General features: G+C 40.8%; 1 protein-coding gene and 1 long non-coding RNA gene across 5 annotated transcripts; one reads left to right on the forward strand and one right to left on the reverse strand.

Annotated features, from left to right (window-relative positions):
• Nucleotides 1-434: 434 nt before the first annotated feature.
• LSM14A (LSM14A mRNA processing body assembly factor) lies at nucleotides 435-18,916 on the forward strand. Of its 4 annotated transcripts, none has more exons than XM_081203385.1 (10): nucleotides 436-871; nucleotides 3,461-3,624; nucleotides 7,013-7,145; nucleotides 9,574-9,693; nucleotides 11,002-11,178; nucleotides 11,910-11,975; nucleotides 13,179-13,385; nucleotides 14,951-15,113; nucleotides 16,921-17,161; nucleotides 18,743-18,916. In XM_081203385.1, exons 1-10 carry the CDS (start codon nucleotides 751-753, stop codon nucleotides 18,764-18,766), a joined length of 1,416 nt encoding a protein of 471 aa, XP_081059511.1. In that variant the 5' UTR covers nucleotides 436-750; the 3' UTR covers nucleotides 18,767-18,916. The 4 variants fall into 4 exon arrangements, with proteins under 4 accessions (XP_081059513.1, XP_081059514.1, XP_081059511.1 ...); XM_081203386.1 differs by having other exon boundaries at nucleotides 13,206-13,385; XM_081203387.1 differs by lacking the exon at nucleotides 9,574-9,693 and having other exon boundaries at nucleotides 435-871.
• Nucleotides 4,636-7,004, reverse strand: LOC308592143. The gene is made up of 2 exons (XR_014010396.1): nucleotides 5,654-7,004; nucleotides 4,636-5,613 (listed from the first exon to the last, which is right to left on the reverse strand). It is a non-coding gene; the product is annotated as an uncharacterized lncRNA (long non-coding RNA).
• Nucleotides 18,917-19,477: the final 561 nt, after the last annotated feature.

Consider the following 19,477-nt stretch of genomic DNA (forward strand, 5'->3'; position numbering starts at 1 on the left):
GGGCCACAGATGTTCCCCCACCCCCGATGTGCAGTATTGTGGTCACCCCTCTCTGAAGGAACCTGAGCATGATGGAATTCGTGGGATGACAGCCCAGCAGAGGAAGCCAATCGGCGATCGTTAAAGCGTTGGACTCCAACTCCCAGCAGCCCCCTCCGCCCCAGCCGTACTCAGGGATTATAGGAGTTGTAGTCCAGAATCCTCAGGGAGGCCTACAGGCCTGTTATGAAAGGTTCCACTATAGCGCGTAGCCTCTGCAAGGGAGCGGCCCTGCCCCATTCAGTTAAACGCGGAGAAGCACACCCTGTCCAGAGCCACCTTGTCCTGGTGTGGCGCGGCCTAGTCAAGGCTTCCTTCGCTCCCGCCCGCTTTATCTCTGGCCGCCTCGCGCGCTTTCGTTTTCATCGCGAGATTTGACGTCTTGTTCCCAACATGCATTTCGCGGCTAAGCTGGTGGAGGTGGAGGAGGAAAGGCGAGTCGGGCGCTTTGACGGAGCGGGCGGCGGCCATGTTGGGAGCGTCGGGGCAGCTGTAGCAGTGGAAGCCTGTGTGGCGGGGCGCTGAGCGGCCTTCCGGGCCCAAGCGAGGGGAAGAGCGAGAGGGAAGCGGCCTGGCCTGTGGCGTGAGGGGAAAGGAGGGAGCGGCGGCGGCTGCGAGGCGGCGGAGGCTCCGTCCGAAGCCGGACCCGACCCGGGTGCTAGAGGGGGGCGTGAGGAAGCCTCGAGCCGGGCCTCTGCTTCAGCCGCCGCCATGAGCGGGGGGACGCCGTATATCGGCAGCAAGATCAGCCTGATCTCCAAGGCCGAGATCCGATATGAGGGCATCCTCTACACCATCGACACCGAGAACTCCACGGTGGCTCTCGCGAAGGGTAAGGCGGCCCGGAAAGGAGGTGGTGGCCGGGGCGGGGGGTCTCGGCCTGCTTGGCGGTTGGTTGGGGGCGGGGCACGGAGAGGCCTCAGCCCCCACTTCTCCCCAGTGGAAGTGGGTGGTCGGTTTCGGGGACCCGAGTTGAAATACAAAAGGCACGCCAAGCCTGCAAGGTAGGCGAGGGGTGGAGGCGGAGCTGGAGGCAAGCAAACACGGAATTAAATAAAGATTCCCCTTGGAGATTCGTTGTGCGAGCTTCAATCGACTACCCAGGGGAGGGAGGGTTACTGGTTTCCCGCACAAGAGATGGGTGGTTTGTCTTGAGAAGGTAAGTTGAGATGTAAAGGCACACCACTTCTACAAGGGCGGGGTAGAGTTGGGCGGCAAGCAAACCAGGGTTCAAGCAAAGATGCCTGTTGAATTATCTTAATAAAGAGATGTGTTGTGCGAGGTTCAGTTGAAGATCCCCTAGGAGGGTTAGGGTTGCTGGGTGTTATTGCAGCGCCCACTCTAAGCTGGATGTCAAGTATAATCTCCAGATGTTTTGGTAGTAGGGCTCATCACAGCCGCACTGGCTGGGGCTGACAGGAGCTGTAGTCCAAAACAATGAGAGGGTAGCAGGTTGTGGAAGGCTGCCCTAAATAAAACTAATGAGGCAAAAGCAGCTGCATTGCAAGGCACACATTGGGAATAAGTCCCACAGAAGTTGCTGAGGCACATACCTCAGTTACACATACAGCTGGATGAGGCGGTAAACTGAGTTTGTTAAGTTCTGCTACAGGAGTACACCTCAGGGAATATACTGTATATCTATTCATCCAAGTGAAATTATCCCAGTAAAAAGAATACTGTGAGCTAAAACCCCCTTTGTTTCTCCCTTATACTTTTAAAACTGCCTCAATAACAGTACATCAGGGAGCATTTTTAAAAAGTGTCATTTATCTTACACTGCCATGCTGAAGTCTTGATGCCCGGTAAGCCACCTCAGAACTCTTACCACTTTGGTTCCACCTTGTTCTGCTTACTTTCCATAAACTTGCTTGGAGCATGCTTGTTGACTGTTTTACTGCAATACAAGGTGATGCACATGTGCACCCAGATATTTCTACAACTCACATCATTCCCGACCACTAACCCTGCTGGCTGAGGCTGATGAGAATCTGAATGCAACATCTGGAGGGCCACAGGTTAGCGCCCTGCCCTAAGAAGACTGTATAATTTTATGCATATTGTTTTCAACTAAGAATGTGCAGACATCTTTCAGAAGTGAAGTGGGGGTCCCTTGGTGCCAGCTATTTAAATGAAAACACCATAGGTTCCACATAGTTTGACAAAAATAAGGCAACCAAAACCAATTTTTGGCCTACAACTCCCATGATCCCCAGCTAGCAGGACCAGTGGTCAGGGATGCTGGGAATTTTAGTCTCAAAACATCTGGAGGGCCGAAGTTGAGGGAGCCTGATGTAAAGCCAAATTTCATAGAGTCAAAACACACTGGATTCAGTGGTGGGTGGGATTACCAAAGTCTTTTTTCACAGAAGTCTGCTGTCTTTTTAATTTAAAAAAAATGCCAAGCATGTAAAGCTGAATGTGCACAAGTTCCATCCACATTACTTGTAAGTTACCTGTGTATTCAAAGAAGTATTTGGCAGAAATGAGAAATGTGGGCTACTTTTGTTAAGTTAAGGTTGTTATACAGTATCTAATACACCTTAACATTTTTCTTAGACACTGCACATAATCTTACCCAAAAGCTAAAAATGCATAGAAGTGCCTTTTTTTGTATCTTCATATCAAACAAATCAAACTGAGCCTCATACATTTTCATCTCATTTGTGAACAAAGTGTTTTCTTTCTATTTTTCTTGTCTATTTTCTTGCTTCTGCACTTCAGTACTGCTTACAAGGCACATAAACTAGAAATTCTTAAGATTGTCCCTCGTTCATTATGATCCTTTTCACCTCATTATGCTTACTTAACCTTATGTATGCCTCCGTCCTTTATGCATTATTCCATCGAGACCTACCTCAGCATAGAACTCATTGAAATTAAACCTGCAAAGCTTTCCATTTTTCTTATGGGCCAAGATGACCTTTGCTTGTGTGTGTGTGCCTACCACTGAACTATGACTCCTCCCTAATTCAGGCTCTGCTTCCCCTCAACACACCTTGCCATAGTAACATTAGTAACTAACTTCGCCAGATGCCCCTTTCTCTGCCCCCTCCTTTTCTGGGCAAACCGCTGCCCATTCTGCATTATTTAGGCTACCATGCAAAACAGTGCCTTCAGACGATCACCCAGGGAATTTACAGATTGCCTGCTTTTGTGTAAGCTTGTATGAAGTAAATCAAGAAAAATGACTTGCTGACCTTTTAATGCAAATAGACTTGATCTGAATGAATTCAGCTGACTGGGGGGGGGGAGTGCTCTTTTGAAAGTATCAGTGTAGTGAACCTAATGAATATTCAGCTGCACTTTGTCACATGATGCGTCAGACTAAACTGATGCAAACTTTTTACTTGTCTATGTGTAAATATTATGAGAAAGTATTGGATGATACATGATAAAATTTGTTTGTTTTTTCCTGCAGTTCGTTCTTTTGGTACAGAAGATAGACCAACTGATCGGCCTATACCACCTCGTGACGAAGTATTTGAATACATTATATTCCGTGGCAGTGATATCAAGGATTTAACCGTTTGTGAACCACCCAAACCACAGTGTTCTCTGCCCCAGGATCCAGCTATCGTTCAGGTATAGTCACCATGTAGCAGTTGTAGCTTTAGCTATGTCTAGTTATACACTGTGATCAGTTTTGGTGTGTATATACCTGAAACTGTATGATCTGGATCATCTTATATTGTTTAGGGGGGGAAGTTATTTATATGTGCTCAAGAGATTTTCCACAAAGTTATTAATGACAAAATTTATATTAACATAAGAAGAGCCGTGCTGGATCCAACCAAAGGCCCATCTAGTCCAGCATCCTTTTCTCACAGTGGCCAACCAGATTTCCCACTGAGAGGCCTGCAAACAGCACTCTCCCAATTGTGATTCCCAGCAGCTGGCATTTAGTAGCTTATTACCTCCATTGCTGGCATCTCTAGCAGCCATTGATTGCCTTATTCACTATGAATTTCTCTAATCCTCTCTTAAAGCCATCCAAATTGATGGCCATCACTATTTCTTGTGGGAGTGAATTCCATTGTTTAACTAGCCCCTATGTGAACAAGTACTTTCTTTTGTCTCTCCTGAAACTTCCAGCCTTCAGTTTCATTGAATGGTTCCAGGTTCTAGTATTATGAAATACTTTCTCCATAACTTGCACAATCATACTATGTCCAAATTATGCATGATCTTACACATTTCTGTCATGTCCCCTCTTACCTTTTTTCTGTGCTCAAAAGACCCAATTTTGCAATCTTTCCTCAGAAAAGTTGCTCTGGCCTCTTAATCATTTTGATTGCCCTTTTCTGAAGCTTTTCCAGCTCTACACTGCCCTTTTTGAGGTATGGCAACTAGAACCATTTGCAGTATTCAAGTGCAATCTCACAATAGATTTGTATAGCATCATTATGATCTTGACATTTCTATTTTCAATTCCTTTCCTAATGATCCCTAGCATAAAACGTCACCTTTATCACAGCTGCACGCTGGGTCAACATCTTCATCACTATCCACTATGATTCCAAGGACTCATTCCTGGACAGTTGCTGATAGTTCAACCCCTATTAGAATATATGTTAAATTAGGGGGAAATTGGGGTGGTTGTTTTTTGTTGGTTTTTTTGCCCCAATATGCATCACTTTACACTGCTTACATTGAATTGCATTTGCCATTTTACTACCTATTCACCTAATTTGGAGAGATCCTTTTGAAGCAATTCCCGATCCCTTTTTGTTTTAACCCCCAATTTGGTACCATCTGCAAACTTAGCTATGCCACTGCTTACGCCTACTCCAGATCATTTAGGGACGGGTTAAAATGCACAGATCCCAATACCAGTCCTTGGGGATTCTACTTTCTACATCCGTCCATTGACAGAACTGTCCATTTATTCTTGCTAGTTACTCATCCATAAGAGGACCTCTCCTCCAATTTTATGATTGCTAAGATTACTCACGAGACTTTAGTGAAGGACTTAATCAAAAGCTTTTGAAAGTCTAAATACAAAACATTAACTGGATCACCTCTACATGCTTGTTGACTCCATGAATGAAATCTTAATAGGTTAATGAGACAGAACCTACTCTTGCAGAAGCCATGCTGGTTCTTCAGCAAGACCTGTTCTTTGATATTCTTGGTAATTCTATCTTTTATAATGCTTTCCTAGAACAGACATGCTAACCCATCTATAGTTTCATAGATCCCTTCTGAATCCCCTTTTAAAATTTGTTATATTGCTCACTTTACAGTCCTCAAGGTAATAAAGAACTCAAGATTGAAACTGATGATCTTCTAACCAAAATATGAAACTTGTAGCTCTTGGGAAGATCCTATCCTGATCATGTAGTTTCTCAGTTTTAATTTTTCAAGCCCTATAATTTTATCACTTGTCACCACTGTTTTCCTCAGTTCCTTAGACTCCTTTTTTGAGAAAGTTTCGTTCAGGCACAGGGATTGGCCTACATCATCTGCTATGAATACAGATGCAAAGAATTTGTTGAGTTTCTCTGCCAAACTCCTTGAGCACATATTTGACTTGCTTGTTATCCAGATGTCCAGCTGCCTCCCAGCTGGTCTCTTCTAATGTATGTAAATGATGTGTTGTTGATGATTGTACAGATGGCAACCATTTTGCATGGGGGTTCTGTTCCTAACCCCCGTGTGCATCAGCGAAGTGTGCATAAGCCCATTCGGGCCCATCCCTGTTCAGCCCTCTTCTGGGTACTAAAGGAGCTGTGCATCAGTGGTCACACAACAATTGGACACACAAAAAACATTGTCATTGCCTGTAAGATTTTAAAGAGACAGGCTCCTCAAGTTTTTTTCTCTTCTCTTTTGCCAGCCTTTGTATTATTTTTGTTGTTCTCCAAATTTGAACAAGACCCTTCATTTTCTGAAGGAAGCTTTCTTGTCTCCAGTAGGTTCCTTGACTCTGTTAACCACGCTGCCATCCTTTTGGCCCTGGTTGTATCTTTCCTGGTCTGCAGTATACATTTTATCTCAGCTTCTATTAAGCCTCTTCATTTTCCCTTTCTACTTCCTTTTTACCAGCCCTCTCATTTTGGGGAAGTTTCCTCTTTTAAAGTCAAATGTGACTGTGCTTGAATTTCTTGGCAGTTGTTCACCTGTTGAATTTTATAGCAGTCAGTTCAACAGTTTCATTTTGCAACATGTCCCGGGTGCCACTTAAGTCCAACGTTTGCTACCTTTCTGATTGTTTCCATGACCAACTGTTATACAGCACAATCATTTACACTACCTAGAAATTTTAGCCCATATTTCTAATAGGATAGGTTCCAATCGTGTTTTCAATAAAAACACCAGCCAGATGGGTGGGATATAAATATTACTTATTAATAATAAGCAGCAGTCTGTCTTTGATTTTTGCCATTGCATCAATCATACACTACAGAGGTATTATTATTATTATTATTATTATTATTATTATTATTATTATTATTTATACCCTGCCCATCTGGCTTGGTTTCCCCAGCCATTCTGGGCGGCTTACAACATAATTAAAAACATAATAAAAACATCAATCCTTAAAAACTTCTCTAAACAGGGTTGCCTTCAGATGTCTTCTAAAAGTCAGGTAGTTGTTTATTTCCTTGACATCTGATGACATCTGATGGGAGGGTGTTCCACAGGGAAGGTGCCACTACTGAGAAGGCCCTCTGCCTGGTTCCCTGTAACTTCGCTTCTCGCAGTGAAGGGACCAGCAGAACTAGTTATTGCATTTTGGATGATCCATGCCATTCTCAGTATTGAAATGGCTATGTTATCTGGAAAATAAGCACTCATTTGGTAAATAAATTCATTTTCTTATACCAGTTGGAATGTGTTGTATTTCTCACTTCCTAATGCAACCCAGTTCAAGAAAGGGTCTTGTACTCTGATTTTATTGCTAACTTTATGCAGCATGATAATTGTTTTTTCTGCTTTGATAGTCTTCCATGAATGTGGTTTTCTTTAGTCCTCTCTAGGATCGTCTTCTACTTCTTCATTCCAATCTGTGGGTTCCTATGGTCCTTTTGGCAGAATGCCAGCCTACAGCCAGTTTAGTCCAAGTCCATTAGTGGGCCAGCAATTTGGCGCTGTTGGTGTTGGTATGTTTGCATTTTAAACTTCTTTTCTTGGCAAGCATATAAATGTTAAAATATTTTCAAGTATATACTGTTCCCACCCCATAGGGTAAAATTCACATTTACTGAGTTGATATAATGAAAACATGTGTACCCAAGAAGGCCACATTCCCCAGGCCACCCTCCTACTACCCCTCAATAATTTCTCCTTTGCAAGCTTCACTAAAGTGGACAGTGTGTTCTTTGGCTGCTGCTATTTTCTTTCCTCTTGTGCAGGACGCATTTGTGACCAAGTAGGCACACAGTAGTCCATGGTAAACCCATTTTGGTAAATGTTTTCATTTTGGAAGATCTGCTTTATAAGACTGTCAGAGTTGATGGCAGTTCTTTGGGGTACTTGGAATCTTGTTTACAATGAAGATAAAAGGGGTTACCTGTAGGAGCAACATTGGGACATATGTGAGTTCATCTCCATTGTGCAGCTTGATGTAGTTCAACCCAGTGGCAGCTGATGCTCAGGAGCAAAAACTGCAGTCCTTAAAGCATACTAAACTGCTAGCACATTTGCAAAGCTAAGCAGAATCTAGTATAGTTTCAAATTGGATGGGGGGCTGTGTGCTGAGATTCTTGGTTTACTGTGTTTAAAGCATCTTTGGTGGAAAAATGGTGGGAGGCAAGAGCATATCTGCTTCATTCTTGGATGGACTGAAATTTCCTAGATGCCCGGTGTAAAAATAGGAGTATACGTGTCTCCCCACTTATGTGTGTTCGACTCATGCGCAAGAGTATGAAAAGAGCAAAAACAGCACAAAAAGAATGAGAAAACTGCAAAAATGTCACAAGAAGAGCAGGAAAACTGCTAGTAATCCCAGTAGCCTTTCCGCTGACCTTTGAGGCTTGTGGGGAGTTGGCGTTTGAGAGGGAGGTTTGGAGGGAGCATTTTTAGCAGAGAGGCGATTACAAGCTTTTTAGATCGTGTTACCCACTGTACACAATTTCACGTATATGCACGGTCGCTGCGAACGTAACCCCCGTATAAGTGGGGATACAGCTGTCAGCAAAAGTAAAACTACACTGTCAGGTTCACTTTTCCACATTTATAAATATTGGACTCTGGCCAAATCCAATAAATTGTAAACATCTGAGTATTGTGAACATTTTGCTTTCTCTTTACTAGTTTTGTCTAGTAAGCATTGTCCTGTGGGTGGGAAACAAGAATTTCACCAGGCATGTCACTGGACATCTCAGCATCAGGTTCCAGTTTGTAAAGTGGTTTTGTTCAGAAGTTGCTAAGCTGTGGTGTGAACCTAGTAAGAGTTTAAAGTGTGCTCCATGACTATGGGAGAGGTTATCTGGGCTATAGCTTCAGGAAGTTAAAATTTTATAGTTAATCATAGCATATTGCTTATGATGGTCTCCTCTAATCTTTCTTTAAACAACTTTATGTGCAGTGTATATGTTTAGAGAGATACCACATTAGAATAAATAGATCAAAGATTACTTTCAAATAGCTTTGAGGGAGAAGAGCAGCCCAAGTTTAACAGTCTTATTAGCTTGATGTTATCTGTAGGGAATATGTGAATAGGTACACTGGCTCCCTTTGCTGTCTGATCGCAGTAATAACATAAAGGAGAAGAATAAAACAAGGGCCTAATAGCAAGAAAAATGGATTGTTTAAAAACAGTAAAAATATCATGAGACAGACTGCCATAGCTAATTTGTGAATATAATTTATTTAATATTGTACTTCCATGGAGAACTTTTTGCCAACTATAAATGCAGTTTTGGAGATGGCAACTAGTAAACTGTAATTTCAGTTCATGCTTCTCAAATTTTGGCCACAAGTGAATTTGGAGATCTATCCCAAGTCTCTTTCACCAACAGCAGCCTTCTTGTCAGCTGAGCTGAAATAGTTACCATATGTTTCACATGTGGTTCAGCTGAGTGTGGTGTATTTGTACTTATAGTCAACCACTTACTCTGCATATACTTTGACATCTCTGCAGATTTCTGATGTTAATAAAACACTTTTCTTTATTCAGAAAATTAGCACAGACATGATCACATAATTGTTTGTAGCTTTTGCGAAGTGGTTTTGGTATTTCTTAGCTGCTTTAATAAAAATTTTCATCTTTTATTTGTCACATGAGTTAGTTAACATTTGGGTCAGTTGGCTTTACTCTTAGAGTGGCAATTTAAATGGTTAGCCCCCTTAGCCTTACAAAGACTCTGTTAACATTTTTAGAACCATGCAGCTTTTCCTGAGGAGTACTTAGTAGTAGTGGCTAAGGGTCACTAATGGAGAACTCTCAGAATCCTTGTATAATTGTTAGAGCTGCTTGAGGCAAAACAAGGGTAGCTGCACATTTTGGTACATTGAAGTTCATTGACAGTGCTGCAAGTGTAGCCTTGCACCACAGGGGCTTGACATCTATTTTCTGACTTCATGCAGGAAGTTCACTGACATCTTTTGGAACTGAAACTTCAGCCAACGCTAACTTGTCCCAAAGCAGCGCAGTTGGTTCCACTTTTACAACTGATGCAAGGTCATTAAAAACACAGCTCTCACAAGGTAAAGGCTGGTGGTGTCAGTCAGATTCTTGATCTTTTTGATTAAGAAGGTGAATGCATTGCCATAGTGTTTTGTTCAATTGTGAATTGGTTTACCACAACAATTGGTTTACCACAACATGCATTAGCTGTAATGAACCTCAGTTTCTTGTGCTGCCTCTTCACCTTTCCTGCCATGTTGCAAGAAGGAAGACTTGGTAGCTTTTAATTCTGCTTTCCTTGAATCACTGCTTTCTTGTGTTTCCCAAACCAGGTATTGTGATTTATAAAAAAATTAATTGGTTGGAGCAAGCCAACTTCTGAAACCATGATTTGAATGTGTCTTTTTTTTGAAATTGGCTAAAGTTTTTAGTAAACTACAAAAAGTTGAGATTCAAGAAAAGTGTGGGGAGGGGAGCTTCCAAAGTCCTCCCTGTTGCATGAAGGATAAGGAGACCACATGCGATACTTCAGTTTGTTGAGCCTGTTGTGATGAACCGTTGTTAGTGTGATATGCAAACATGGCACAGGAGGAATGCACTAGCCAAAGACTTATGGCAACACCTTCCTGCTCATGCATGTATTGCTAAGCCATGATTTAGCATGACATGTGAACCACTCTTCTGCTTCTTTGTGCAGAGTTAGCCTTGTCTCCTATCACTGAAAGTGAGCTTGTGTTCCAAGTTGCTTGAATAATCATTTAGGTGTATTCTGCTAGTGGGGACAATAAGTCTCAACCCCTGGGGGTCATTGTGATTTTTTCCCCAAACAGACTACTATGTGATGCCAGTGTTTGTTTTTTGGCTTGCAAGCTATGAACCTAGAGCAAAGCCAGAGATTATGGCTTGCTTTGGCTAGGGAGGAACATCGTCTGCATTAATAACAAGCCATTAAACATGGTTTATAGTGGCATCCAAACTGGGCCACTGACTCTTGGACGGAAGCTGATAAATAAAAAGATCTGCCTCACCTAAACAGCTAAATTAGATACTATTTCAATATCTATTTTTTCTGCATCCATACTACTCACTGTTAGTGCTTATTTTATTTTAAGAAATCATGGCATCTAAGGGAGTAGCTGCAGTTCTAGGTGACAGACATTTGCTAATAACTGCATTGGTAAAGATGAGCTATCTCACCCTGTTTTTCCTTTGAAAATTGAGGGAGAATCAATGTATATATGTGACCTAAGTCTTGGGTTAGTGGAGCTAAAGTTGCAAAAACATTTCCTCTTTGGACATAGTTGTCTTGACTAGGGAAAGCAGATAATTGACTTCAAAGTAATACTTATGCTAAAGTTGGGCATAAGATGTTGTCATTTCTGTTTCAGGTCGCTCAAGTCCTTCGTTAGACCATTTGAGAAAGAGCCCAACCCTGGAGCAGGCAGTACAAACAGCAGGAACCCACTTATCTGCTTCAGCACCAGTTGGGAGAAGGAGTCCTGTTTCAGCCAGACCTCAAGGGTCTGCTAGTCAAAAATCATTGGAAAATCAGGAGCACAGAAGAGGTAGAACTTGGCCTTTGGACCTTGATTATTTTAAGCTCTGCTGATACTTCTTGCCAAAGTGAAAAAGCTGTTCTTTGCAAGTGACTTAGCAATTGCTTTTGTCAAAGTTTGGATTCAAAGTTTGAAACCCATATGTCTATTTTAAAAGTTCATGGTCTTGAGTTTGGACAAATTTGTGAGTCATGAAGCATAATAATAATAATAATAATAATAATAATTATTATTATTATTATTATTATTATTATTATTATTATTATTATTATTTATTAATTACACCCTGCCCATCTGGCTGGGCTTCCCCAGCCACTCTGGGCGGCTTCCAACCAAATATTAAAATACAATAATACATCAAACATTAAAAGCTTCCCTAAACAGGGCTACCTTCAGATGTCTTCTAAAAGTTTGGTAGTTGTTGTTCTCTTTGACATCTGGTGGGAGGGCGTTCCACAGGGTGGGCACCACTACCGAGAATACCCTGCAGTAAAATGGCATGGCTTGCAGTAAGGTGAGGCTTATGCCTGGATGCTTCTATTGTGGGTTAGGGAAATATTTCTGTCAGCATAGGAGTCTCCGCTTGCTTGGCAAGCAGGGTTAACTTGTGGGGTTCCCCCCCCCACACTCTTCTCAGAGGGCAATACTGCCCTGATGCAGCCCTTAGAGATTTTTTTCCTTGCAGTTAGTATACAGAAAATGAAAAATAACAAAATGTTCTTTGCATTCTTTGTTCTTAGCTGAAGCACACAAGATTTCAAGATCTGAAGCAGAGCATCTGAGAAATGAAAACAAACGTCAAATGGGTAAACTGAATTCGTTTTTGGAAAGGATAAAAACTCTAGTGCTTTTTAAAAGTCACTTTTGTTGAACCAGACCCAAATATAGGAAACTAGTTCAAACTGCAGTTAGTTGGGGGAAAAACAAAAATCAAATGATGTTCTAATTAACTGGCCTAAACAAACCACAGTTCCTGTGCTTGAGCTTAAAAGGATAATGCAATTTGTTTCAAACAGCAAAAAGAAGTACATCCTTTCTCATGTACAGGGGATAGGTGAGGTGCAGCATTCACAAGCGTAGCACCTGTGGCTATGTGTTCTCATAATGGGAAACCATTATTTCATTTACTTCTGAACTGAGTCACTGTGACAAATGTTTATGACCCTCAAGCGAAATAGATAAGCAATGGGTTTAAAATAAAAAAAGAAAGGATTTGGTCTTGTGGGATTGATTGTTGCAGGACGTCAGAGCCTTTTAAAGGGTTAGTTTTACACAGTGTACAGTGGTACCTCGGTTTTCGAACGTAATCTGTTTCGGAAGACTGTTTGAGTTCTGAAACATTCGAAAACCAAAAACTCAAAATGAAAGCCTCAATACGGAAGCCATGTGGCATGTTCGACTTCCAAGGCGTGTTCGAAAACCGAAATGTTAAAAAACGGAGACATTCGAAAACTAAGGTACCACTGTATAGTTAAAAACTATGTTGCCCTGGGTTCCTTTGGGAAGAAAGGCAGGGTATAAGCTTAATAAATAAACTCACTCTAGAATTATATCACAAGATGTAGTGATGGCTGCCAACTTTAAAAGTGGATTAGACAAATTCGTTGGAGAGTAAAGCTATTGGCAGCTTTAGTACTAGTGGCAGCCTGCGTTTGAATTGCAGTTGCTGGGGGACACAAGCAGGAAGGGACTGTTGCACTTGTGTCCTGTTTTGTGGACTTCTTAGAGGCATATGGTTGAACAGTGTGGGAACTGAATGCTGGCCTAGATAAGCCTTTGGCCTGATTCAGCAGAGCTGCTCTTAGGTTATTAGAAGAAGTATATGATGGGGCTTCAAGCTATATAGTGGCGGAAAGTGTAACAATGGAAGATGATATATCTTGATCAGCCGGATGTCTGGTAATCTCATATGCCTGGCAGACAGAAAGCTCTCCATTCGTCCTATGTATAGTAGTTTTATGTTGCTGCTTACAAGAACAAATCTGAAACTGCAGGTCTTTTGTTTATAGGTCCCTTCAAAACCTATTTTTCCCCAGTTCCAGGTGCACCTTCAGCACGAAGGGGCCGTGGGGGTCACCGGGGAGGCAGAGGAAGATTTGGTATTAGACGGGATGTTCCAATGAAGTTTGAGAAGGACTTTGACTTTGAAAGTGCTAATGCACAATTCAATAAAGAGGAAATAGATCGCGAATTTCACAACAAACTAAAACTGAAAGGTAAGCTGAAATGCTGTTTCAAGGGAATAATGACTTGTCTTATCACCTACAGGTAAACCTGAGCCTTCTATAGACACGGGATCTAAATGACTGGTAGTTAATGGAAACTAGATGTAATTTGGAAATCTGCCTTCTGTTTCAAACACTTTAATCAAAGTTCTTGAAAAAGGAAGGAAGAACCCTTCGTACTTGTGCTATCTTATTCTTCATTTTATGTGTTTTGAGTAGGGTTCTTTTTCCTGTAGGGGTTGAGAGTTAAATTAGGCTAATCCTGCAGTGTTTTGAAGTTGTATAGGTTCAGATGAAAAGAGAGATTTCACTTAGATGCATTCAAAGTCTATGGGTATAATTCATTGCTTCCTTTTTCTCTGTTGCTTTTCCTCCTCCCTGAGGTGATCAGAAACATTATGCAAGGGAATGATAAGCAGTGCTGTGTGTATTCCATATTTAGGAAATTAAACTTTTGTTCCCAACCTAGGAAATTCTGGATTCTGCAGTTTGTATATTCTGTAGATTAACTTCCCCTTTCCTTGCATTTTTATTATTTTCTGTGGCCCTAATTTTACTAGCTATGGTAAGAGGCAAAAAGCTACATAGGTGACTGTACCTGAACCACAGAAAGTTGTCCACAGTTATCACTCTGACCTTGGAGAGAGTCAGCTGGTGATGCTTTATGCTTTCCAGCATAAGTTCTGCTTTTTAGGTGCCTTTCAAAGAAGCATTTATTTACTCAGATCTTTGGAAGAAACTGAGGTTGTACATATTTTGCTAGAGCTATTAGTTTATTTTTACATTAATTTTTATTTTTAATTTTTGTTTTGTAGTTTTATTGTATGGTTTTATATTATGTTGCATGATGCCCCACTATCTCTGGATGATGGATGGTCTAGAACTATAACAATATTAATTATTAATATACGTTCACAGTTTTAAGGAGTAGAATCTTGCATTTTTAATAGGAAGTACTGAGCTCCCCATCAAATTACCTAGACATTATAAAAAAGCACACTCTGCAGTGGGCTGTAATCCTGCCCTTTGCAGTGTGTTCTGCTGCTAGCCCTACAATTCATATAATCAAGTATTGCTTGGACAAATCAGCAGCACTTTTTAAAGTTTATGTATGGATGTTCCTGGCAGGATTAAAGTCTTACAAGGAAGGCTTTGCAACAGATATTAAAGGAGTGCTTTTAAAAAGTATACTCCCTTTGTGATTTGCCACATTCTCTTCTGCCACTTCTTTAATTGCTGTAATTGTGCTGCTCTCATCTTGAAGACAACTTGAGTCATCATCGAAAGTCAGACAGGGAGTGCAGTTTTTCCCTATTTTTACAGCAATGTCTTGTTTGTTGGAGAAGACCAGTAGGAAGGAGAATAGCCAAGAGGGAGAGAGGGGACAGCTGTTGTCTTAACTCACGGCAAGCTATTTTTGTGTGTGCTGATCTGTAACATCCTTCTAGGATAGCATTATACTCAAGTCACTTTCTGCTTTTCTTTGAAGATGCATTTTCATTTATTGTTCACTGAGGTTATCCTTTTCCTTTCTTCTCACCCCCTGGATTCGTTAGAAGATAAACCAGAGAAGCCTGTAAATGGGGAAGATAAAGGTGACTCAGGTGTTGATACCCAGAACAGTGAAGGCAATGCAGATGAAGAGGATCCACTTGGACCCAACTGCTATTATGACAAAACCAAGTCTTTCTTTGATAACATTTCCTGTGATGACAATAGGTACCTGATTTGTTTTTTGGCAGTCCGCTGGGCAAGCAGAAAATATAATTTCCAAATGGCAAGATCCATGGATACTAAAATGCAGAATGAAACACTATACCTTATACCTATGTAATGCTGCTACGGCTGCATGCAAAATATTTGGCTTCGTTAACGAAACGAAGTAAAAGCTTTGTAATTCAAAGAGGGTTGGATACACTGTAGTTCAGAGAAGTCGAGACTGGCTGCGTTTATGCATAATGATATACCAGGCCTTCTGTGAATGAGAAGTGTGCAGTATTGTTTTTAACACTCGATTGGGAGCCGCCCAGAGTGGCTGGGGAAACTCAGCCAGATGGGCGGGGTATAAATAATAAACTATTATATATTATTATACGCTCCCAGTTGCTCCTACTTCACTTCTTCCATATAGCCAGGAAGCCTTGACTTCCCATTACTGTATGTTCAAACCAGGGATCATGGTTTATTGGCTTCCTGATCATGGCTTGTTAGGAATTAGCAAACCATAATCCATGATCTTGCAAGGACCAGATTTGTTGGTAAAGATGTGTTTTTAAATTTGCAGTGGATGTTCAAAAGTGAAAACATTGCCGAATCATATATCCCCTTGCATTTCTGGTGTATCTGAGCTCTTGGCAAAGGTTGAGCCTTCCGTAAGACTTGATTATTTTGGCTTTGGATTGATAGAGGAAAGGGGATATGCTGTAAACCTTTTGTTACTTTTCTATTTGATTTCTTCTTAAGTATCAAACAGGCAGCATTTTTATTTGCATCTATATCAGTAATTTGATAAAGAGGAATCGCCTGTAATTAATTTCACTGAAACTGGATGCAAAGGAGTTGGTATTACTCCCAAAGCATGAAAGGTTCTGTTTTACATGGTGTTCCCTAAGCTAATTTAGTAGGAGCCACTTCAGTGGATCAACATGTCTTAAGGAACAGCAAACTTTTCACTAAAAATATATACAAGACAAGACACCAAAAAAAAGTAACAGAGAAAAAGTAATACAGAGTTGCGGAATGAAATAATAACAGCAAAGAAGTGTACACTCTTGCTCCACTGAAAGCAAATTGTATTTCAATACCCCTGCCATAACAAAAAATGAGAAGCTGGAAGGATATGGGAAGATATCTCCCTGTTCATGTAAGGCAGGCACGTCCAACTCCCAAGAGACTGCAATCTACTCCCCGTATAAAAAAACTGGCAGTGATCTACCCATTGTCATTGCCAAGAGTTGTTGAGTTTATTTTATTTTGGGGTGGGGAGACCTTGGCAAATTTATTTTATCCTGTGATCTACCAGTGGATCGCGATCAACCGGTTGAATGTGCCTTATGTAAGGGAAACAATTGGCATTGTAATGAGCAGATTTAGCAGCTCCCCAGGCCACCCATCTGTGTCTGATCAAGCATTCTGATAAAGCTGTGTTCCAGATATTGGTGAGCCATGCCTCACATGGTAAAACATCAGGAGACCTCATGAGGCAAGTGATAACTAATCTGACAGCTGCTAGTAACATTAACCAGGAAATTCTTCACTCAGGCAGCCAATGGGTAATTGGGATGATATAACTTGGTTCTGATTTGAGGAACCGCTTTTTCACTCTTGCCATGCTCTCAATGTAAATGTTCCAAAAGTGGAGTTTGGAATGCCACTCCTGCACAGTTATACTACTGTGCAGTTTCACTGTGTGCATATTAACGTACTAAGCAGCTTGAAAACATCAAACTGTCTTTGGCGTCAATACTCCTTCTGATGAAAATAATAGTGATCTGGAGTTAGTGTTCCTGTCACTTGCATGTTTCAGAGACCGAAGACCAACCTGGGCTGAAGAAAGAAGACTAAATGCAGAGACATTTGGAATTCCATTGCGTCCAAACCGTGGCCGGGGGGGCTACAGAGGTAGAGGAGGTGGAGGAGGAGTTGGTGGCTTCCGGGGTGGAAGAGGACGTGGAGGCACAAGAGGAAATTATGGCGCCCCTCGAGGATTTCGTGGTGGATTCAGAGGTGGACGTGGCGGCAGAGAATTTGCGGATTTTGAATATAGGGTAATTGCTTACAAACTCTGCTGCAGGGATGGGGAACTGGTGGCCTTCTCACTTGAGGTACTTCAACTCCAGGCCCAGCCAGCAATATGATGGGAGCTGTAGTTCATAACTGCCTAAGAAGGCCACAAGTTCCCCACCCTATATCTGTTGCTTATAGCCATAGGCACTGCATTCAATAATTCCAGAAATAAAAATAGCTACAATGCCACACAATCAGAACAAGATATAGCCACTCATTTTTTTGTTAAAAATACAAAAAGCATGACGAAAACCTTGAAAAAACTGCAATAATAGTACATATGTTAAATACTGGGTGAGTGAATAAAAAAACAAATCATCTCATAAAATCTCTTCAATACTGGGTATGAGTTTTCTTTGCAGCCATTCAGATTTAGTTAACCTAAAGTATAGTTCTTTTTATGCATCAATATACTTTTATATATTCTACACAAAAATATATATGAAGCAAAACTTTCTTGTATATCTTTTTGCCTCCTTTTTTATTCTTAGTATGAATTTCTACACTGCATGCTAGCCATTGAACCACCCTTGGTTAATTTGTTTGGTTGTGGGAGAAAAAGTTGCAGCCACATCTGTAGATGTAGTTTCTTGTTCTAACATATCAAAGATTTCTGTCAGCATGAAACGTTTTAACAATTGTTCTCTCGAGCATAGCATCTTTGAAGGCATTAAAATAAAATGTTTTCTTGTATATTCTCTTTCCGATGGAATATTTTTATTTCTTTGGACAACCATATTGTCGTTATTTGTGAGGAAGGATTTTTTAAAAATTATGTATAAAAAATTATGTATAAAAAATACCATGTACAGCTGTTCAAAGAAAATATCAGAGTGGTGTGCAACAATTGTACATAAAACCCATATGCAGTAAAAACCTAATAATAATAATAATAATAATAATAATAATAATAATAATAATAAATTTTATTTATATCCCGCCCTCCCCAGCCGAAGCCGGGCTCAGGGCAGCTAACAACAATAAAACAGTACAACACAACACTCTAAAAGTGGTAAGAAAGTTGAACTCTGAAATCAACTTATTATTGTGGAAAGATGTATTCTTGATTGCCTGCCTGCATAAGCCTGACAGAGTAGAAAAGCAGAAAGGTTTTCAGCAGGTGTTTAAAAGGCACCTTCTGAATCTCTATTGTCAGAGTATTCCACAACTCTGGGCCAATGACACTAAAGGCTTGATTTCTTCTAGTCAAATGAGCCTTGCGAACTTGGGGAGCAACCAGTGGCGCTCCTGCAGGTGAGCTCTGTGATTGAGCTGAGATCCGGTGGTCCCTGAGGTACCCTATAGCTGAGTTGGGCTACAGAGGATTCTGCACACAAGAGTAAGCCACTCTTGCAGTGATTTCTAGCTTTACAAGGCATTTTTGAATTGACTTTGCTAACTGGAATTATGACTGATACAATCTAGAGAGATTTGGGCCCCATTTTGAATACTGTTAACGTTGCCTTCTCTAGTTTGAGCCTTTTATCTGTTACTGTTCTTGATTAATTTGACTAAACTGGCATTGGTTGGGAAGTAATTTTTTTTCTTTTTTCTTTTTTTAGAAAGACAACAAAGTTGCCGCATAGCTGAAGTTGAACGCAGGTGGACCTGTAGATCTCCATGATCCAGAGAATGTGTCAGTCTTTGCAAAGAATTGTTAATTTGCTGTAAAACTCGTCACCAGCACTGGGGTTTGTTTTTAATTTCAAAGGGGTATGGAGCAGAACTCTTTTTGGGGGGGAAATGGCCATCTTCAAAAACAATGAGCATTAAATATATTTGAGATAGAAGACTTAAGTAATTTCTTACATAGAGTTAAAATATAAAGCAGTACTTCAGTGGAGTTTTAAAGTATTTTTTTCATCACAAAAAGAATTTATCAAATTGTATTTGATTACTACTGCAGGCTGCAAAGACAATTGTATGCAGAAGGCCGTCAGTACTGTGAGTGTGTTGAGCCAGTGAAGGTTGTTTTTGGAAATCCTTTAATCTCCCTTTTGAGATGGTTGTGCTCTTTGTCAAATAGGGTGCTGGGCAATAGAAAACTTTTTTGTCAGTCAAAAACAATGTAAACACAGTAAATCCTGTTTCTTAGGCAAAGGAAAACTTTTTATAGTTGTAAAATTCCATGATTATCCCATTGCCAAAGAAACACTAAAGACTTTGTATAGCTGTATAAAAGCAACTAATTTTTTAAGAATAAACATTTTTAAGTCTACAAACCTGCTGGGTTGAAATGCTAAAACACCACACACATTAGTTTTTTTGCAGGGGCGGTTCCTCAGAGCTGTTCAGCT

The sequence above is a fragment of the Podarcis bocagei genome, assembly GCF_964188305.1.
Source record: "Podarcis bocagei genome assembly, chromosome: 7".
NCBI lineage: Eukaryota > Metazoa > Chordata > Lepidosauria > Squamata > Lacertidae > Podarcis > Podarcis bocagei.

Coding starts and splice junctions, on each gene's coding strand:
- LSM14A (XM_081203385.1), top strand. CDS start 751: ATGAGCGGGGGGACGCCGTATATCGGCAGCAAGATCAGCCTGATCTCC. Junction 7,146..9,573: donor ATTTGGCGCTGTTGGTGTTG/GTATGTTTGCAT, acceptor GACTTCATGCAG/GAAGTTCACTGACATCTTTT. Junction 11,976..13,178: donor TGAAAACAAACGTCAAATGG/GTAAACTGAATT, acceptor TTTTGTTTATAG/GTCCCTTCAAAACCTATTTT.